We start from the raw sequence: 19,994 nt of genomic DNA, 5'->3' as shown, positions 1-19,994 counted from the left end.
AACTGGGAGCTGATTGGAGATTTTAAAATGGTGGGATTTTTAATGGGGCTACAGGGTGGATATACAAAGTATCCGTGTTATTTGTGCTTGTGGGATAGCAGAGCGGATTCGAAACACTATATTCAACGGTCATGGCCTGTAAGAACAGAATTGTGTGTCGGAAAACAGAACGTCAAATTTGAGCCGATTGTTGAAGCGGAAAAGGTGTTAATGCCGCCTTTGCACATTAAGTTAGGGTTGATGAAACAATTTGTTAAAAAACTGGATAAAACTTCAGAAGCTTTTGGATACTTAAAAAAATTTTTTTCGAAGTTATCGGAAGCAAAGGTTAAAGCTGGGGTTTTTGTTGGTCCGCAAATAAGACAGATTTTTGCCGATGAAAAATTTCCAACGTTGCTGAATCGTACTCAAAAAGCAAGTTGGAACAGTTTTAAAGCAGTAATTTCTGGATTTTTAGGAAATAATAAAGCTGAAAACTACGAAAAGTTGGTTGAGGATATGCTTACAAATTTTAACGCCATGGGCTGCAGGATTAAAAGTACATATGCTGCATGCTCATTTGGATAAATTTAAAAACAATATGGGAGCCTATTCCGAAGAGCAAGGAGAACGTTTCTATCAGGACATCATGAATTTTGAACAACGCTATCAAGGCCAATACAATGAAAACATGATGGGCGACTATAGTTGGGGTTTATTGAGAGAAAGTAGCTATGAACATAAAAGAAAAAGTAAAAGTGTGCACTTTTAAGTTATTTCCCACTTTTCTGTAAGCTCATTTGATAGTAAAACTTAATAAAAATAATAAACATTTTTATTTCAATAGTTTTATTTTCAATCAAAAATTAAAATCCGAGATTTTTAAAAATTTCGTTCAATCAGTCTTCTAAGCACAAAAGCAAAGTTTTTCATGCCATATATTTTTTTCCGTCTTATTACGACCTAAACTACCGAAATTTAATGCTTTGCAATCAAAGTCAAATTTCATGTTGACCCGTGTAATTAGATCAATCAGTTTTTTAACCTGCCAATAATTGGTGTATCCGGATAATCGATTTAATTATTCAAAATTAATTAGTATCAGATATACTGGATAGGATATTGATGTTAATAATCTCTAAAAAGGAGATCACAGGTCAGGTAATTTAAGTATTCATTAAGAAAAAATACAGAGGTTTGTCTACAATGAATAGTTAGTCAGGACTGTCTTCTTAAGTCCTTTTTCTTAATAACTTTACCTACTACTTGGGCCTCTTACCCCACTCAGTCACACTTTTACAATGCGCAAAATTAACTTAAACTTAATGTGCCCACGCATTTCCAAAATACTTTTCAAATTCACTCTCACAATTTTACTCACAACAATCTTAACTATCTGTCAAAACATCTGCAAATTTGCAGATGATAATTATGTATATCTGCAACCTCACATCTTCGAAGTTCAATAAACATAAAATGTTATATAATGCTAAATCAATAAAGACTTGAATTGAAAAGGATGCTTCAATATTGAAATTTTCTAAATCCTCCTTTATTCTTTTGAGTTCTCAGCGAAAACAAAATTACAATATTATTTGAAAGTTGCATAACTCAGGAGGATGATAAAACTGCGTAGAATGCCGCCAACTGCGTGAAAATCGGTTGATCCATTCAAAAGTTATTGCGATTTGAATATTCCAAAAATAGTGATTTATTAAACTCCCATCAAACTTTTGAGCTCGGAGAGCTCAAAACAACACGAAAATTCGATTTTTGAGCTCGAAGAGCTCAAAAACATAATGAGTGCAATATCGAGCGCTTAATTACGAAAGTAGTGGGAAGTTGCAGAGATGGCCGTCCGGGTCAACCGTTTTCCTAATTTTTTTTGATCGCGTTTACCATTTTCTTTTTAACTTCTAAACTAATACTAGAATCGAAAAATGACATAGCAGCTAGTTTTTCTGTCAGATTCCATAAATGTCGTGAAAATGTCGATACAGTAGCATCTGAAATTTTTGTATTAATATCTTTATAATTAATTAACTTTTTTAAGAATTTTAAATCTTGAGCTGGAGCGCTTATCGGACAAGGAGCTTTAAACCACGCTTTTACATAAATGATACTTATGAAAACACAAACATCACCTAAGCCAAGTAATTCTTTTTTGCTACCAACATTGAATTGTTTTTGGAAAATATACATTTTAAGGCAATAAATGGCCTTGGACATCCATCTCGCATGATGAGTTGCTCCAAGAGCTTTGATCGTGATAGGATTAGTTTGAGTGCCGTCTAAGAAAATGTATATCAATTCAATCAGTTTGACAGCATTGTTAGTGATAAATAATCAATAAATAACCCTCGCAGTCTAGGAACCACAGTGGATCCACGGTGGATCCACGGTGATAGTGGAATCATTGTGGAGCCACAATGGAACCATGGTGGATCCATTGTGGTGTTATGTCCAAGGGCGTTTAAGTGGTAGCGTAAACGGTGGAGGTTTGGACTAACGGCTTAAAGAATACGCAACGGAGTTTTTAATTCCGTTGTTTTAATTATTTATGTGGGACGTTTTCGACGGACGAATTTACCACGCCTTCGTTTGAGACTGATTACGGAGTTTTATTAAGAAAAGGTGTACTTACTCTTTGCAGGATTTTTAATTATTACCGGATCCGTGATTCCGGGGCTGCTGTTAGCGCCTTTTCCTGGGTTGGGCCCTCTGATCGGTCCTTGCGGCGGATAGAGTAGGATGGATTGGGCTGCTTATTTTTACGAAATGAATTGATTCGAACAAATTTCACTTCTCTTGACATTTATTTTTATAGACACTAAAACTCTTACACTTTAACAAATATGGATTTTAACGTAATTTAATCAAATGAATTTTATTAATTTGATTGAGCTAACGTCCTCCAGTCCCCCGTAGGGTAAAGTGCGCAAAACTAGCTTTTAAGAAATTTTGAATAACTTAATGACCGGATTCTCGCCTAAGTGCAGAGCAAATTAGAACTTGGAGATTCCGGTTCTTTAGGATTTATTTACTGGCCGAATTCTCGCCTAAGTGCAGGGCAAATTAGAACTTTAAGAATGCGACTCTCTAAGATACTTAAAATTAGTACGTGGCCTGCCGGTTAAACCGCGTCCAAACTTCCTTTAAGTGCAGTGCAAATTAAAGCAAAGGACTCTACAAGGCACGGGCCCGTCAATTAAACGCGGAAGTCGAATTAATTAACAAAAGACCGGGAGCGGTCTCCGTTTCTCGTTTTTAAATGCTCGCGGTGCTGAGTTTGCAGAAGTCCCCGCTAGTCAACCAGCAGTCGCGTAGCTTATATTTTATTGTGGCTTTCGCGCATGGAGAAGTCTTCCATCTGCGCGGGTGATTTAAATTTAAAGAAAAATTTTGGGGTGGACATAACATTCCCCGGAAAAGCGAGAAGCTAGTATAGTTTTTCGGTTTTCCTATGGCCACCTTCCCCATAAGCGAGAGCCACTTACAAATTTTGATTTAACTTAGTATAATTTGACGTAAAGAGAAGAGTAACAGGAGGAGTCATCTAGTGCTTGCTATTTAATTTAATTTATATTTTAATTCTGCACAGTGTTACATTGTACATATTTTGCTGACAATGATCTTTCTTATCTCGTTTCGCTTGCCTCTCGAGTTTCACGTAGCCGGATAGAGTGTTAGTGTGCTTCAAACCGTGAGTTGTTTCAGTTAAAAAAATGTATACATGCGAGACCAATTTCGAGGGATATGGTACTTGGTACCAGATGGTCCTAATGGTGTATGGGGAGAGGGTAAGTAAGGCATTATTTTAAGAGAGAAAAAAAATTAAAAAAATTTTTTTTTTTTTTTTTTTTTTTTTTTTTTTTTAGGATTTGAGAAGGGCGGTTCGGCTCTTGGCGGGGTTGGCACGTCCTATCCATCCTCGAGAAGCTTTATTTTTGGCTTCTTGCCTGGTGACCCTATTTGGCTCTCTGCCTCCCGAGGTCGTGGAGGCAGTGGTCTTCTTCGGATTCCAGGACCTAGCGATGGTCGCGGAGGTCCAGGATTTTGAAGAGGTGCTCGCCCCCAACCACGAGGATATCGAACATTTAAGGATCGCCTTGCTCGAGGCGGTCTTTAATGGTTTGGTCACTATGGGGTAGAAGTATGTTACGATATGCTTCATGGTTACTATTTAAGAAAATAACTTTATTTTTTTTTTTTTTTTATTGTTCTTTTCTCTTTTGTTGCAGGCCAGACATATCGGGTGTCTCCGCTTCCGCCGAGAACTGGACGCGTCTTCTCGTCGAAGATAAATAAAAAAAATGTAAAGAAAGATATATTTTATAATATTATATTTATTAAAAGGTTTCTTTTTTTTTTTTCTTCAAATTAATTTCTCATTTTTATTTCCTATACTTTCTCCTTTTCCCATATCCAAAAAAAAATTTGTATTTATTAATTTTAAAATTAGTAATGGAAATCAAAGAAAGGTAAGGATAAAAAGGACGAAAGAGAAGAGAGGAAAAAGGTATAAAAAAAAAAAAGAAAAGGGGGACTAGAAGAATGCGGTTCTTATTATTGTATTAGTGAGGGTGAGGAAAGAAGGAGAACAGCGTATACATATAGGCATATGTATATATCTGCGTGTATATGTAGGTACGTGTGTGGTATGCTTTATACGTTATACCCATGCGGTAACACGGCTGTGGGCGTGGCTTGCCGAGAGGCGGTCGTAATTGAGCGAGTGTCGGTAAGCTACTTTGCTTGACGTAGCAGTTCTTTTATAATTACCGCTAGAGGACTCCTCCTGTTCTCTTTCTTACTTATACTCACTCTTATTGAATCTTGAGTGTTCGAAATAAGAATTTTACAAAGAGAAACAAATCTTTATGATTTAATAATTTGGAACGATTTTTATGAGTGACGTTAGCTCGATTTTCTTAAAATCATTATAAAGTATAATTAATGTTAAAGTATTATATTAATAATATAATTAATATACTTATAAAATTTTGTTGAATACTCGGTTATAACATATAAAATATATAAAATGTAATATAGTAGATATAATAGAGTTATAATAAGTAGTTATATTTATTATGACGTATAATGATAAAATGGCAATAGTAAAATACTGTGTAATATATAATTATAGTGATAGTAAGGTGAAAACTATGATTGGGAGAATTATTTGGAAGGAGGAAGAAACTTTTTGTTTTCGGAAAAGAAATTTTGAAATAACGTTTTGCGTTGTTCTCGCTCGTCCCCCCAAGGCCGGAGATAATTTTATTTTCGGTCTTGTGAGTCATAAAGTAGCAAAACTTTTCATAATTCGGATAATTTTACTGATTTTCATTATACTATCAACTATCTATTAAGGTAGGAAAAATTTTTTTTTTTTTTTTTTTTTTTTTTTTTTTTTTTTTTTTTGTATTTTAGATTAGATTATTTGTTCAAACTGTTGACTCGTTTTTGGCATGAAGAATTTTACTATTATTTTTGTAAAACGAAATTATATAGGAAAGAAAGGATTCTATTATAATTTTAAAGTTATTTCTTACTTTTTCCGCAAAAGAGCCATCGGTTTGATTATGTAATAATTCTTTCGTTGATGCTGGGTTTTTCTTCTAAATTGGTGATTTGTAGTCTCTTAATCGGAATGTTTTTGGTTTCTTTGGTGTTTTGACGATCTCTGGAGCTTCTTTGGTTGTTATTTTAGCTTTCGTGGAGACGTTCATCTCGTTGTCGACATCGGTTCTTGTTGGAAGTGGTTCGTTGGCTTCTGGCAGGCTTGATGATTTTTCTTCGAATGTTTTCAGTTCGATTACGACTGGTTTTTCGTCTTTTCTGCTGGTCTGGCGAGGTTTCAATAGAAATCGGCGGACAGTTTTTTGTATGGCTATCCCCCCAATTATAAGTGATATTATTCCAACAGTTGATACTGTTCCTATAGTTATCTTCCGACTAATTTCTTCTTTTTGATGATCCAGGGCAATTAGTGACATTTTCTCTTCGTTTTCTTCCAATCCTTGGCCCCAAGGTTCGAATTTGTCGATAATCGTAGCTGGATCTTGATTCTGTGCGAACGAATTTGGAGCTGCGTTGTTGGTTTTCAGGCTCGAGTTTAACGTTTCTAAGGATAGGTTAAAACTCGGGGCAATGAGGTCTATCTTTGTTGATTCTCTGGCAATCCCACGAATAGTGTATTCGTTACACGTCGCTTGGCATCCCTGATGGATATGTATCAGGCCGGTGCTATTAATTACCTGATTTTCGGCAGTTTGTCCTGGACATCTCCATTGAATATTTTCCTCCTTGCACGTCGAATATGCCCAGGTGTTTTTCTCGTTCATTTTTATCCAAGTTAATTTGCATTTTGGAATTATTCTTATATTACAATTCCGTAGATTTTTGGTTTTCGGATTCATCAATAATTCCATCTCGCAATCTACCTCGTTCACCAACTTGGTTGTTTTGGACACGAGGTCTGGTGGGCATGCCATGTCTGGTCCGATTGGCTTGCAGTTGTTGATATAATCTTGTTCAGCGAGAAAATATTCATCAAACGATGGTTCTGACACGAGATATTTCGATGTTGGTTGAATTGTCAATGTTGATATTTGGTCTCCAATTTTCTCAGGCTTGGGAAGTGATTTCAGCTCATATGCTAACCATGGCGTCTGATCGAATAGTGGAACTGTAATTATTATCAGGAAATGTCCATTTGTTTTTCCTGTTTCCACTGTGGACACCCTGGCTAGTGTATTGATGTCCATGTGATTCAGAGGTTGAGGTGGGTTCAGCGTCGGGTGTTTTTTCATCATGTCAGCGGTTGCTTGATGCAGTTGTTTGGCTGACACTGTTAAATAGGTGAGTCTACCCCATTTCGCTTCTTCTATAATCTTTTCTGCGTTGTTTAGAATACGTAGATGGTTGGTCATCAGGTGAATATGTTCGTCTCCAGCCATTGAGAACAATTGGATTCTTTGTAGATCGCTCAATTGTTTATTTATTGCATGCTTGAGGTAGGCTGATGTTCGGACCAGTTCCTTGATCCTCTCGGTTATGTTTGATTCGTGTCTAAGGATCTCATTTATTTCACTCTTGATGATGTGAGTGTTGTTTTGGGATAGGTGTATTAATTCCCTATTGTTTTGATATAGATTGTCTATTTCCTTGATGATGTGCTCTTTGTCGCTGTAGTCCATGGTCCCAAACAGTTCTCGAGCTATTGTACCTACGAATCCGAACCAGGGGCTCTTTTTGTGCGGTTTTGTGAGTCGAATTCTTCTAGTTGTGGGTCCTCGAGGAGTTGTCTTAGCCGATGTTGAGCTTGTTGAAGTTCTGCTTGTATTTCTCTATGGCTGTTGACCCTCAAATATGATGTGCAGATTGAATGATTGAATTTCGTTGAGCATATTCCGTAGGCTTCCCATAAACTTTGGTTCGAATGTGGATACATATTCACCAGTTTGTCGATGTTGATCGAACTAATGAGTTGCCATTCTTCGCGGATCAGATGTATTTTCTTGAATGGATCGTAGAGTAGGCCTGGGTTGGCCTCCATTGGCTTTATTTTCGTTTCTCCTGCGCTCCATGCCAGATACCCCAGTCCCAAGAAGAGAAGTAGTACGGTGTTCATGTTGAAATTGTATTGGCTCTTATATACTGAAACAAACAACTTGGGTTTCTTTTTAGTCAAATTTTTCGCGGCTGGCTGGTTTAGCCTTATTCGGGTGGAGTAATTTTCGTTTCCCATTTTCTTTTTCTATTATTAAATTTCCCATTTCATTTATTTCGACTATTTCGTATGGACCGGTATAGTAAAGGTCTAATTTATTTTTTCTAGGTTCCTTCAACGTGTATATGAGGTCTCCTACACTAAATTTTGTTGGGTGTATATGTTTGTCGATAGGGTCTAATTTTTCGAAATGTTTTGTTTTGATAAATACCGTAAAGATTTTACAACGACCTAGCTTGGTGACGAATACGTCCCCCTTTGTAGGCTTTGAGGCGTGAAGGTCATCGGCATTTATAAATTTTAAGTCGCGGAGCAGTTTCGCTACGGGTTTTATTATTTCGCAATCAGCTGCTAAAAAGTGTACTAAGTGGTCTCGAGCGTAAGTAAGCCCGTCTCGGCTGGTTGAAAATTTGATTTTTATGTCAGACCCTTTTGGCGGTATACTTTCGTCTGAACTCGAGGGTGAAGATATTCTTGGTCGATGGCGCCTTTCGGCAAAAATATCTTCAGCCTCTTCGAAAGTTGGAGGGTCGTAGGCGACAAATGGTGGTCCGAATCGGCTGTTCCCTACGTCATCCCCCACTGTTTTATTCCCGCTTGTAGTTGTTTCGCGTCTAATTTTATTGGAATCGCTAGGCTTTTCCGAATTGCTAAGTGATTTAATATTATTATTAGCCTGTGAATTATTTAGTTTTGATTCCGTTTCGATAAGTGTGTTATTGGGGTTGGCCGATTCGGTTCCGGCCCTTTCGGTTATTGCTTCGCCGTTTTCGTCTACGATTTGGCCGCTAACATGGTCATAATGGATCCCCATGGCCGCTAATTCATCGGGAATGAGGACTCTTCCGAAGATTGGGGTTCGGGGTTCTGGACCGTCTCCTAAATATCCCGCGAATCGCGATCTGTTTACGTTCTGGGGAGTGAAAGTATTTATGTTTGACTCATTTCTATCGTATGTATCGGTGACGTTTCTGAAATTAATGTCGTCTGTTTCAGTCGAGGGCTCCGATTCTATGATGATGGGCTTTTCTGCTCCGCTGGAATCTCCGCTTTTTCCGGTTTCTTCTGGACTGATATCGCTGCTTGATCCTTCCTCAGGGTTTTCGCTGTTGTCTCTTAGAAATTCGTCGACATTAATTTCGGTTGCAGTGTCATTGTCTAACGAGTCTTCTTCGTTACTCCAGAGTGGAGGCATTTTGCTGAGTGCTTGGCGGATTGTTTTTGCTATCTCAGAACTTGTTCGTTTTAATTCGGCTAACTCTTGGGGAGTGTAGTTGAATATCGCTTCTTCTCGTCGGATTTTCTCTAGAGCTCGCTCCCGATGGGTGTTTTCCGGTGGTGGCCGTCTTTTGAGGAGTTCATCAAACATTTCTATTAATTCGTGCGTTGACCGTCGTTTTTGTGGAACCCTTATTTCGCTGTCACTTTCAGCTGCTTCATCCTTCTCTGCCTCGTCGTCCCCCTCTTGGCCAATGTCAGGTGTTTTATTACTTGTGCTTGGTCCTGGCAGGAAAACCTCGTCGTCCCCCTGTTCTTCATTTCCGGCTTCTTGAATCTTCGGATCTTCTGAGGTTATATCTAGATCGCTGGTTTCGTGATAATTCACTTTTGGTGGGACTCGTGTTTTTCCCATTTCTCTTTTCCTAAGTCGAGAGGCAATTGTTTCTCTTACTTCGGGAGCGCTGCTGACTCGTGGTCTATTTTTTGATTCGATAGGGCGACCGGGGCGTTTGACCGATTGGATCGCCTCTTCATCCGAGAGATTTTTATTTAATCTTTTTGGTTTTGTTAAAGCAGAAATCGGTAACGCTAGAGGATTATTTTCGGTATTATTATTTATTGTGAGTTCTGGAGATTCTGGACGCCCTTCCGGGTTGTAAGAGAGCCCTTCCGCGTATTGCTCGGTGATCTTATGCCGGACTACGACGTTAAATTTGTATCTACTTAATTTAGAGCGCCATTTAGCTTGTCTTTCGGTGACAGTTGCGCTATCCCTTAACCAGGTAACGCAAGGGCTACTAGTTATTAGAGTAAAATGTTTTTGTAGATACGGTCGGAATTGTTGAATTGCGTAAACTATTGCAAGGCATTGTTTTTCTACGTCAGTATATCGGGTTTCGGTGTCGTGAAATACCCTTGAAACGCAAGAGACTATTTTTCTCCATCTTTTTCCGGATCGTCCCCCACTGTCGTCGCTTGACTGAGAATTCCGGATATTCCCGAGTCCGACGCATGGACAGCTAGGATGAAAGGTTTGTTAAAATCTGGGTATTTAAGGAAAGAATCTTCGCAGAGGGCATTTTTGATATCCTCAAATGCCGTTTGCGCTTCTTCAGTCCATATGAAAGGTTTCGTTTTTCGCGTAAGATCTGTTATGGGCTTAGCCCTTTCCGCGAAATTTTGGATGAATCTACGATAATAATTGGCGAGTCCCATAAATTTTCTGGCTTCTGTATGATTTCTAGGTCGCGACGCGTTTTTGAGTGATGAAATTTTTTCGGGTCTGGTTTTATACCCTCTTTTGTTATTACGTGACCCAAATAGTCTACTTCCGGGCAGAGAAATTTACATTTTTCAGGTTGGAGAGTGAGACCCGCTTCTCTCAATCTATTGAATAATCTTTGCACTCTCACCCCATGTTCTTCTAGGGTTTTACCATAGCTAACTAAATCGTCGATATAAATAAATAATTCCGTCCCTTTTAACCCGCTTAAGGTGGAATCCATCATTCGTTGGAAGATAGATGGAGCGCATTCTAGGCCAAAAGGCATGCAACAATATTCCCAGTGGCCATCTGGGGTCGAAAATGCCGTTTTTGGCGCATCCGCGGGATGCATTGGGACCTGGTGGAAACCCATGGCGAGATCGAAGACGCTGAAGAAGTTAGCGTCGCCTAACTGGTCTAAAATATCGATAATTAGAGGTAGAGGATAGGCATCTCCTCTAGTGATTTTATTTAGTTGCCTGAAGTCGATAACCATTCTATATTTTTTTATAGAAGGATCATTAGATTTTTTTGGTACGATCCACAAAGGTGAGTTGTACGGAGAGTTAGATTTTCGAATTATTCCCTGTTTTTCGAGATTTTCGACCTGCCTGGAGATTTCTTCCCGATGTTCTGGGGAAATCGATACTGTTTTATTCTCACCGGTTCATTGGTGGTGGTTTCAATCCTGCAGGTGAAATTTTTCGAGCAACCCAGCTTGTCTCCGGGAAGATGAAAGACGTCGTGATTTTTTTCTATGAGCTCTTGGACTTGTTCTTTTTCTTTCTTCATTTAGATGACCTAGGGGTATTTTCTGAAGTATGGTCTTAATGCGTACTTCCGGATTGGCTATACGACTAGAATTTTCGATGGAAGGGTCATCGGACTCGTCCCCGTCTGAACTAGGGTTACTGAACTCGAAATCTTCGAGTGCTTGGGGTCCGATGTCTATGTCGACTGGATTTGAATTAAGATTAATGACCATACACGTGGCGTAACCGTCCTCTACCTTGACGACGGCCTCTCCTCCAAGGACTCCATCCGGAAGTTTCATTCGAGGGAGATATCCCTCGTTCTTTTCGAAGTCTTGGACTGGTATTGCTACTACCATTTTCATACGAGGTGGTACTGTGTAGCTTGAAGAGGGCTTTGTTTTAAGGCTAAAAGAGGTTGTTTTTGTTGGAGAAGATAACAAAACCAAAGTTTGATTGTCATACGAGATTTCAGCTTTTTCGGTTTCAAGGAAATTGTTTCCCAGGATTCCCACTCCGGGAATGGTAAATCCTCCCGACAAACCTGAAATTCGACTTCGATATGGAGAATTTTCAATTTAATTACTCCTAGGGTCTCAAAGGTACTGTCGCTGAGGCCTCGGAATTTTCTAGCTTTTCCGGTGTCGATAATTGTTTCAGGTTTTAACGCGGATACATTGACGAGGCATACATCCCCGCCTGTATCGATGAGGAATCGCTGGTAGTTACCTAGGAGCAGATTACACGAGATATATACCTTTGGCCCAGTTCCTAGAGCGAGGATCTTTTGCTCGGGGAACCTTCGTGGGTTGATGATCGGTATTGGTTGAATAGGTCTGTTTTTCATTACTAGAGTATTCCAGTAAAACGAGATAGTTACGCGATTTTGAATGAAAAATTCGTTTCCGAGAATAGCTTTATAACCGCCGGGTGGTTTTGGTACGAGATGGAACGTGATTTTAACTCCGAATATTTTTAGACTGATAGAACCGGTTATAGGCATTGAGCTTGTAGCTATACCTCCAACTGCTCCTGTATCTTCGATGTTACAGGGGACTTCGTCGCACAGTTCTTCGATGCAGAGTAAGTTAAGGTCGGAACCGGTGTCGAGAAGGGCGTTTACTCCGCCTTTTCGAAGTCCTGGACTACGTAGATGGACTGTAGGGCCTCTTCCTGTAGTTAGGCACTTTGGTTCGTCCTCGCCTGGGCTCGTAGCTCTCCTGCGGTCATCAATTGAGGATTCTGCTGTCCTGCTGGTGACGTCAAGTTGTTTTGGATTGGTTGTTGTTCTGGTCTCGGTAGAGACATTGGTTCCGTCATAGTCGATTGATGTTCTAAGACCTGCTTCTGGGAATTTTGCAGGATTGATCGAGGGTATTGATTTTGATAATTTCGGTATTGACTCCTTGGATATTGCTGATAATTGTTGGGAGTCCTCGCTGAAGTAGACGGAGACTGGACGGGCATACTCGCCATTGTCTCCGGTTGACGAGCGCCCGATCCGTTTAAAGGATCGTACGTGTCTCGACGTTCTCCTTTTGGGCAAAATGGACAGTTACAAATTATCGTTGGGTCCGATTTGTGCCGTAATTTTGCCTCTTCCGAATCTTCGTCTTCTTCAAAGCGTACCGCCCTCTTTGTAGGACCTGGTACTCCTGGATGGAAACGATTTTGGTTATAATTTTGGAAAGGTCGCGGTTGATAATAATTTTGAGTCTTAGGCATATATTGTGTATTTCGCTCGGTTCCGAACGTGAAAGTAGAGCCCATCATTTGTTGTTCTACTTGATAACCCGCGCTGTAGTGACTGTCAGGAGCGTAGTCTTCATATGTGTCGGGAAATGGGTCATCGTAATACCGAGGAGCGCTTATTCTTGGACCTTGACTATATTCTTGATATGCCAAGGTGCGGGGTAATTCGCGATAATTGCCACGATCGTCATAATCACGAGAAGATCTCGGCATTTGCGGATAATGTCGGTTACCATCTTGTCCGGGTCGTCGGTGAAATTCCACTGAGGGTGGAAGTGATTCTCCGGGAGTGAGTCCATCATCTCTCATAGATCGTCTTCGTTCCGGTCTTCTATACGCGTCGTTTTCGATGGCGAGATACATGTCATTTAACGTTTCGGCTCTTCTTATTTTACATAGGCACCGTAAGAAGTCTGGTAGGTATTCGTATAGGGTAGTAGCCGCTGTTTTCTCAAATGTACGTTTTACTACGGCCCTATCAGCTTCGGGAGCATTGAGCTCTATACGACGAACCATCTCGCTTAGCCGGTAATAAAAGTCTTCGATGTTTTCCGTATCTTTTGGGGCCGCAGCAGCTAGATTTTTCTGCCACATGATATATGGGTCGCCTCTCTTGAGTTTTCGACCTAGGACTAGTAAGATATCTTCTACCGAGCCTAATTCGACATGTTCAACCAATCTCTTGGCTCGTCCATATAGTTTTTGGGCTATACGACGGGCGAAGAAGTCTTGGTTGTCTGCTGGGATGCTCGGTAGCCAATTTCTTACTATCCCATCGAACAATTCGAAATCTTTTACTGCGTTTGGCCCTTCCCCGTTAAAATAGGGGAGGGCATCGTGTAGCTCTTTGGCCAATGTTTGAATTTGAGTGTTAAGAAGTTCCTCGTTTATAGAGGTGTCTACGCGGAAAGTTCTCCTAGCCATGATTCCGAACGGAAAATCGTTCGAACAAGGGACAAAAAAACGTTCCTTCTTCGTCCTCGAAGGGTTCCACGGTTCTAGTGTGATCTAACTTGAAGTAAAATTTGACTATTCTGGGTAAAGTTTGAATTTAGACGAAGGTTGGGAAGGAACTTTTCGCTCGAAGAACTCAAAATAAAGGAAAAGTTAAAAATCGAATTTTATTTGATTTAAATCGCGATGTATTTTTATCGGTCACTAGGTAAGTAGGTCGCAGCTGTTGAGTGCAATAACCGGAGGAAAAGATTAGCTATCGTGTATATAGAGTTACAAAATATTGAGTACGGACGGATAGACACGGAAGAGTTGAAGGACGTGTGTTTACTATAAGCAATTTCAAGATAGTAATAAAGGAAGAATCAAATATTTTACTCAGACAGTAATGAATAAAATTGAAAGGAAATTCTAACACCTTGACCAATTCCTAGTTTCCAGCAAAAAAATTTTGAATTTTACTATTAGTTTTATATAAAAAAATTGAATAAAAAAATTTTAAATATAAAAATCTCAGACGAAATTTCAAATAAGATTGGAGTAAAATTACACCAATGTATGAACACTAAAGACTGAAGTTAAATTTAAATTTCGCTTACTCAGCGGAATGTAAGATAATGAATTAATGTAAGTTCTATAACAAGATTTTATAATAACAAGAAAAATTTCTAATAGTTTTCTATTTATGTGAGCTCTTTGGAGTTCAATTTTCGAAGATTTGAAAGAAAGATGAGCGGATAAGAATTTAGGTTTTTAGGTTCGAGGTGGAGATTTAGGGTCGATCGGATGGAGTTTGTACTCGAACGGCGCTTTGATGGGGGCTTGGATTTGGCGAATCTTTAATATTGTTTCGTAAAGTTCCGCGACGGCTTTAACGTTTTCTATAATCTTTGGCCCACCAGCCTTTTTATCGGTTACGTTCTTCGCGGGTTCAGTATCTTCTTCCCAATATTTAGTTTCTATCAACGGGCGGTGATATACCTTGCCGTTGGTAAAATCTGAATGAACTTGTTTTAAGTGATATCGATAGCCCGAACGTCTATTCTTTCCCATCGGCTCTTTAAAGTTTTCAAAAAAAAAATTTCTACAGCATCAAAAAATAAAAACGTCAAGTAGTCGACGCAGTAACCGATCGCAAACCAAAATTTTGTGAATAAATTGATTTCCCCAAAAAAAATTTTTATTTTAAAATTTTCGGGTCACGAAAATATAATTCGATTTCTAGGGGAAGGGAGAAAAATTTCTTATGGTATTCGTAACCGTGTACCCAAAAAAAAACTTTTAATATTACAAACGAGGGAAAGAAATTTCAACAAAAATATTCAGTATCACAAAAATTATATACAAAAAAAAATGTTGTTATTCAAATAGTAGCATCTCGTGTCAGCAGAGATTCCGAAGAGAAAGGAAAAAGATTATATATATATAAAACAAATAGATAAAAAAATTTCGAATTTTTTTTTAAAATTTTCTTTCTTATTTTGGTAAAAATTTTATTTTTAGCCAGATAAAGTGTGATTGAGGGAAGGTGCTAAATTCAAAGCACCCTTCCCAAGAGTTAAGTTTTTGAAAGTTTTCTCAGCTAAAGAAAGTGCTGTTAAGCACCCTTCCAGAACTGGAAACCTTGTGTAGAGAAGGTGCTAAATTCAAAGCACCCTTCTCGTAATGTGTAAGTATAAGTGTAAAGGGTTCAAAATAATTTTTACCCAAAATAAGTCCTTGTTAACTAATTTCTAAAAATAGATTAAAATGATGAAAGACAAAAATGAACTTCTATAAATAAAATTCGAGTAATAGAAGTTAAAATAGTATCCGTAAACTGCTTAATTAGTAAACAAAAATTCTTTAAACGGACGTGCAATATTTCTGCTGACAAGAGATACACGTGCGAGTTCCGCGTGATGCGAACCGCACCTCGAATAAAGAAACGTCAGCGAATCTTTATTTTATTATTAGATTAAGAAAGGAAAATTATAGGAATGAAAAAGATGATTTAGAATGAAAAGAAATGATTTTATTTTAAATTTTATAACTCCAAAAAAAAATGCAAACTAAATTCTTTAGCGAATTATAAGAAAATTTTGGTGTGAACAAAAAAAATTTGTTAAGCAAAATTTTGAATTTCTGGAGTTAATGATATATATGAAAAGATTTTTCGAATTTTAAATAAGACTTGAAAATTTATAAAATTTAAGAATAAAAGAAACTGATAAATTTAGTTTTTAAGAGAGAGATTTAAAGATTTAAACTGTCAAAATTAAAATTTACTTAACAGTGGAATTTACTCGATTTTAATAAGAACTTAGATAGTTCGAAAACGAAAAGAAGAATAATTTTTAGAGAATTTAAATTTTCTCAAACGAAAGTTAAATAATTTCGTACTCGAATCCCACCGCTGCCACCAGTGTTCTTTATGTTATGTCCAAGGGCGTTTAAGTGGTAGCGTAAACGGTGGAGGTTTGGACTAACGGCTTAAAGAATACGCAACGGAGTTTTTAATTCCGTTGTTTTAATTATTTATGTGGGACGTTTTCGACGGACGAATTTACCACGCCTTCGTTTGAGACTGATTACGGAGTTTTATTAAGAAAAGGTGTACTTACTCTTTGCAGGATTTTTAATTATTACCGGATCCGTGATTCCGGGGCTGCTGTTAGCGCCTTTTCCTGGGTTGGGCCCTCTGATCGGTCCTTGCGGCGGATAGAGTAGGATGGATTGGGCTGCTTATTTTTACGAAATGAATTGATTCGAACAAATTTCACTTCTCTTGACATTTATTTTTATAGACACTAAAACTCTTACACTTTAACAAATATGGATTTTAACGTAATTTAATCAAATGAATTTTATTAATTTGATTGAGCTAACGTCCTCCAGTCCCCCGTAGGGTAAAGTGCGCAAAACTAGCTTTTAAGAAATTTTGAATAACTTAATGACCGGATTCTCGCCTAAGTGCAGAGCAAATTAGAACTTGGAGATTCCGGTTCTTTAGGATTTATTTACTGGCCGAATTCTCGCCTAAGTGCAGGGCAAATTAGAACTTTAAGAATGCGACTCTCTAAGATACTTAAAATTAGTACGTGGCCTGCCGGTTAAACCGCGTCCAAACTTCCTTTAAGTGCAGTGCAAATTAAAGCAAAGGACTCTACAAGGCACGGGCCCGTCAATTAAACGCGGAAGTCGAATTAATTAACAAAAGACCGGGAGCGGTCTCCGTTTCTCGTTTTTAAATGCTCGCGGTGCTGAGTTTGCAGAAGTCCCCGCTAGTCAACCAGCAGTCGCGTAGCTTATATTTTATTGTGGCTTTCGCGCATGGAGAAGTCTTCCATCTGCGCGGGTGATTTAAATTTAAAGAAAAATTTTGGGGTGGACATAACAGTGGTTTTGTACCGTTTTGCCACCGTGTTTCCATTGTGATTCCATTGTGGTTCATCATCGGTTTCATAGTGGATCAATTGCGTATCTATCGTGGTTCTACAGTGGTTCCACAGCGGTTTTTTTTGTGGTTCCGTAGTGGATGTATGGTGGTTCCACCGTGGTTCAACAGTGGTCTTATAGTGGATTGATTGCGTATCTGTTGTGGTTCTATAGTGGTTCCACAGCGGTTTTACAATGGATCAACTGTGGTTGCACTGTGATTCCACCGTGGTTCAATAGTGGTCTTATAGCGGATTAACTGTGTATCTATTGTGGTTTCACAGTGGTTCCACCGTGGATGTATGGTGGTTCGTCAGCGGTTTCATGATGGATCAACTGTGTATCTTTTGTGGTTCTACAGTGGTATTACAGTAGATCAACTGTGGATATATTGTGGTTCCATCGTGGTTCAGCAGCGGTCTTATAGTGGGTTAGCCAAGCATCTATTGTGGTTCTTTCATGGTTCCACTTACGGTTTTACAGTGGAATTGTGACTATGCCGTGGTTCCACAATAGTTTTACTGTATTTGACCCACAAGTTGGTTCGTGGTTTTGTACTTGATTTATCGTGATTCAATAATGGTTCTACTGTGGTCGAACTCATGGTTACATCACGGATCAATCATGGTTTCATGTGATTCAATCGTGATTTCACTGTAGCACCATTGTGGTTTTACAGCGATTGCATAATAAGTCAACGCTAAATTATAGTAGTCGTTTTAGACTCCTAAACGTCGAATTGCCATAAGAATTAAATATTTAAAAATTAAAGGGGAACTACTCACTTCTTAAACTTTTTAATGTTGGATACAAATTGGCAAGTTATTAAATGCGGTGAATTTCCACTGTGATGTTTTTTTCAGATCGTACGTTCTGCGATCCGAAAATACGATTGTGACGATTTTTACCTTAATGGCTGCAAATTAGCGCGTCAGTGTGTGTGTGTGTGTGTGTGTGTGTGTGTGTGTGTGTGTGTGAGTTCACGGAATTTAGTGAATTAAATGCCTAAATAACGTAGTTTATTTGTCAAACCTTTTCAATCTGTCTGCTAACGAAATTCCAGACTTTATAATTAATGATATTTCCCGAAAAATGATATTATATGTTACGAGCTGATTACAACTGAGTTATTTAGGAAACATAAAAAAAAATAATCATTTGAAGGAGCGGCTTGATCTACGGCTATTTTTCAGCTTCCCGCAATTAGTTCAATTTTTTAAATTAATATTTCTTTAAAAATTTCAAACTGTAATGTTGCGTTACTGATGTCATAAAAGCATATACAAGGAAAGGCTGCCAGTGAAGAGATGTAACTGCTTATGAATTATTTTTTTTAGAGAATAGAAGTGATTTTATCTGACACGTGCTTTGACGCAAGAATAATTCCCCAAATTAATTTTTTTTTGACGTCTACAGTAAAACGTAATTTTTAATGATAACATTTGAGCGAAATTTTCGTTTGAATTTCTGCGCAGTCCAGACAATAATATGTCGATTCAGAATTTATTTCTACGATCTGAAAACTCTGAGATCTGATGAAAAACTTGTATTCTTTAAATCTGATAGAGATTAACTGCATACTTTGAAAATCAGTAATTTTAAAAATGTGATTTTTTTTCAAATAATTCTTACATTTTTATTTAAATCTTTTATCAATGACATAAGCCTTGCAATACCATATCTAAAAAATAGTTTTTCATTCTATTCGGCATACCTAATCTATGATCGCGTTTAAAGGAGATCGTTGTTTAAATTTCTTAACAAATATTATTCTTATCTCAACTTCCTTACAATGATTGATCTGGAGAACCAAGAAGGCCTGAAAAAAATCAGGAAAACATCGGAGAATTTTAATCTCAGTCCGAATTGATTGAATATTTTAATTACATGAAAATTCTCAAAAAGATTTTCAGAATGAATTGTCGCTCTAAGAATTTAACACCGTCTCAACTGTTATTGCTAAATTCCTATAATAACATTATTTTAAGAAAGAAGAAGGGATTTTAATGAATATATTAAAAAAATAATTCTTTTGGTAAGACTTGTAACTTTTCGTGGGAATTTCAGGGAATTTCGGAATTAGTTAATAGTTGCAAATCTAACCAAAATTTTCAGTTTTAATTTTCCCTTACACAATTTACGATTTCCACATCGTAAAAATGAAAATGTTTAAAGTCTGGTCCAACGCTAGAATGTATGATGAGATAGATTACGATGTTCCCATAGCAATAATTTTGGAAGATTATCTTTGAGTGTAGTTTGAGTTAGAGTGACCGTATTAATGTATGTTTTTTTAATGATTACAGGGATATGCAGGTACCTGCAGAAAAAAAATAATATACTATACACTCCACGCTCAATAGATGATATTAATAAAAACATAAAAGCCTGGATTACAAATAAATTGCGTGAGGCTAAGAGGAAACCCAGGAATCAGCGTCCTTTGCGGGAATAAAATAATATTTTTAATTTAATTTATAATATTTATACTGTGCGTTATTTTTCATGTTTTTTTTAATCAATATATTTCTCAGTAAAAAGCAAAAATGATAAAATTAATGATTTTCCAAACTATCCCGGCACCTTCCCATTACTTTTAAATTCTGAGTGGTTCATATTCCACGGAGCGGAAGTGGATCAATCGTAAACCGCCATTGAACCACTGTTCAATGACAATGGCACCATTATAAATTCACAGTAAGACCACTGTTGATCCACAGTGGAACCACTGTTAATCCACAGTGGAACCACTGTTAATCCTCAAAGGAACCACTGTTAATCCACAAAGGAACCACTATTGATCCACAGTGGAACCACTGTTAATCCACAGTGGAACCACTGTTAATCCACAAAGGAACCACTATTAATCCTCAAAGGAACCACTGTTAATCCACAAAGGAACCACTGTTAATTCACAGTGGAA

The 19,994-nt window shown here is 37.9% G+C and overlaps 2 protein-coding genes across 2 annotated transcripts in view; both read left to right on the top strand.

Annotated features, from left to right (window-relative positions):
• Positions 1 to 19,653, top strand: part of Syn (synapsin) — a 295,521-nt gene extending 275,868 nt beyond the window's left edge. The window contains exon 10 of the mRNA XM_074254998.1: positions 19,378 to 19,653. Within this exon, the coding sequence (XP_074111099.1) occupies positions 19,378 to 19,526 (149 nt within the window). The 3' untranslated portion in view covers positions 19,527 to 19,653. The remainder of the gene's footprint in view (positions 1 to 19,377) is intronic.
• Positions 2,441 to 4,365, top strand: LOC141535174 (uncharacterized). The gene is made up of 3 exons (XM_074255002.1): positions 2,441 to 3,779; positions 3,858 to 4,132; positions 4,221 to 4,365. Exons 1-2 carry the CDS (start codon positions 3,705 to 3,707, stop codon positions 4,128 to 4,130), a joined length of 348 nt encoding a protein of 115 aa, XP_074111103.1. The 5' UTR covers positions 2,441 to 3,704; the 3' UTR covers positions 4,131 to 4,132; positions 4,221 to 4,365.
• Positions 19,654 to 19,994: the final 341 nt, after the last annotated feature.

This window comes from Cotesia typhae, unplaced genomic scaffold, assembly GCF_013202065.1.
Source record: "Cotesia typhae breed Kobodo isofemale line unplaced genomic scaffold, CoteBio_Ctyphae scaffold_13, whole genome shotgun sequence".
Classification (NCBI taxonomy): Eukaryota; Metazoa; Arthropoda; class Insecta; order Hymenoptera; family Braconidae; genus Cotesia; species Cotesia typhae.
This window is presented reverse-complemented; position numbering and strand designations above follow the sequence as displayed.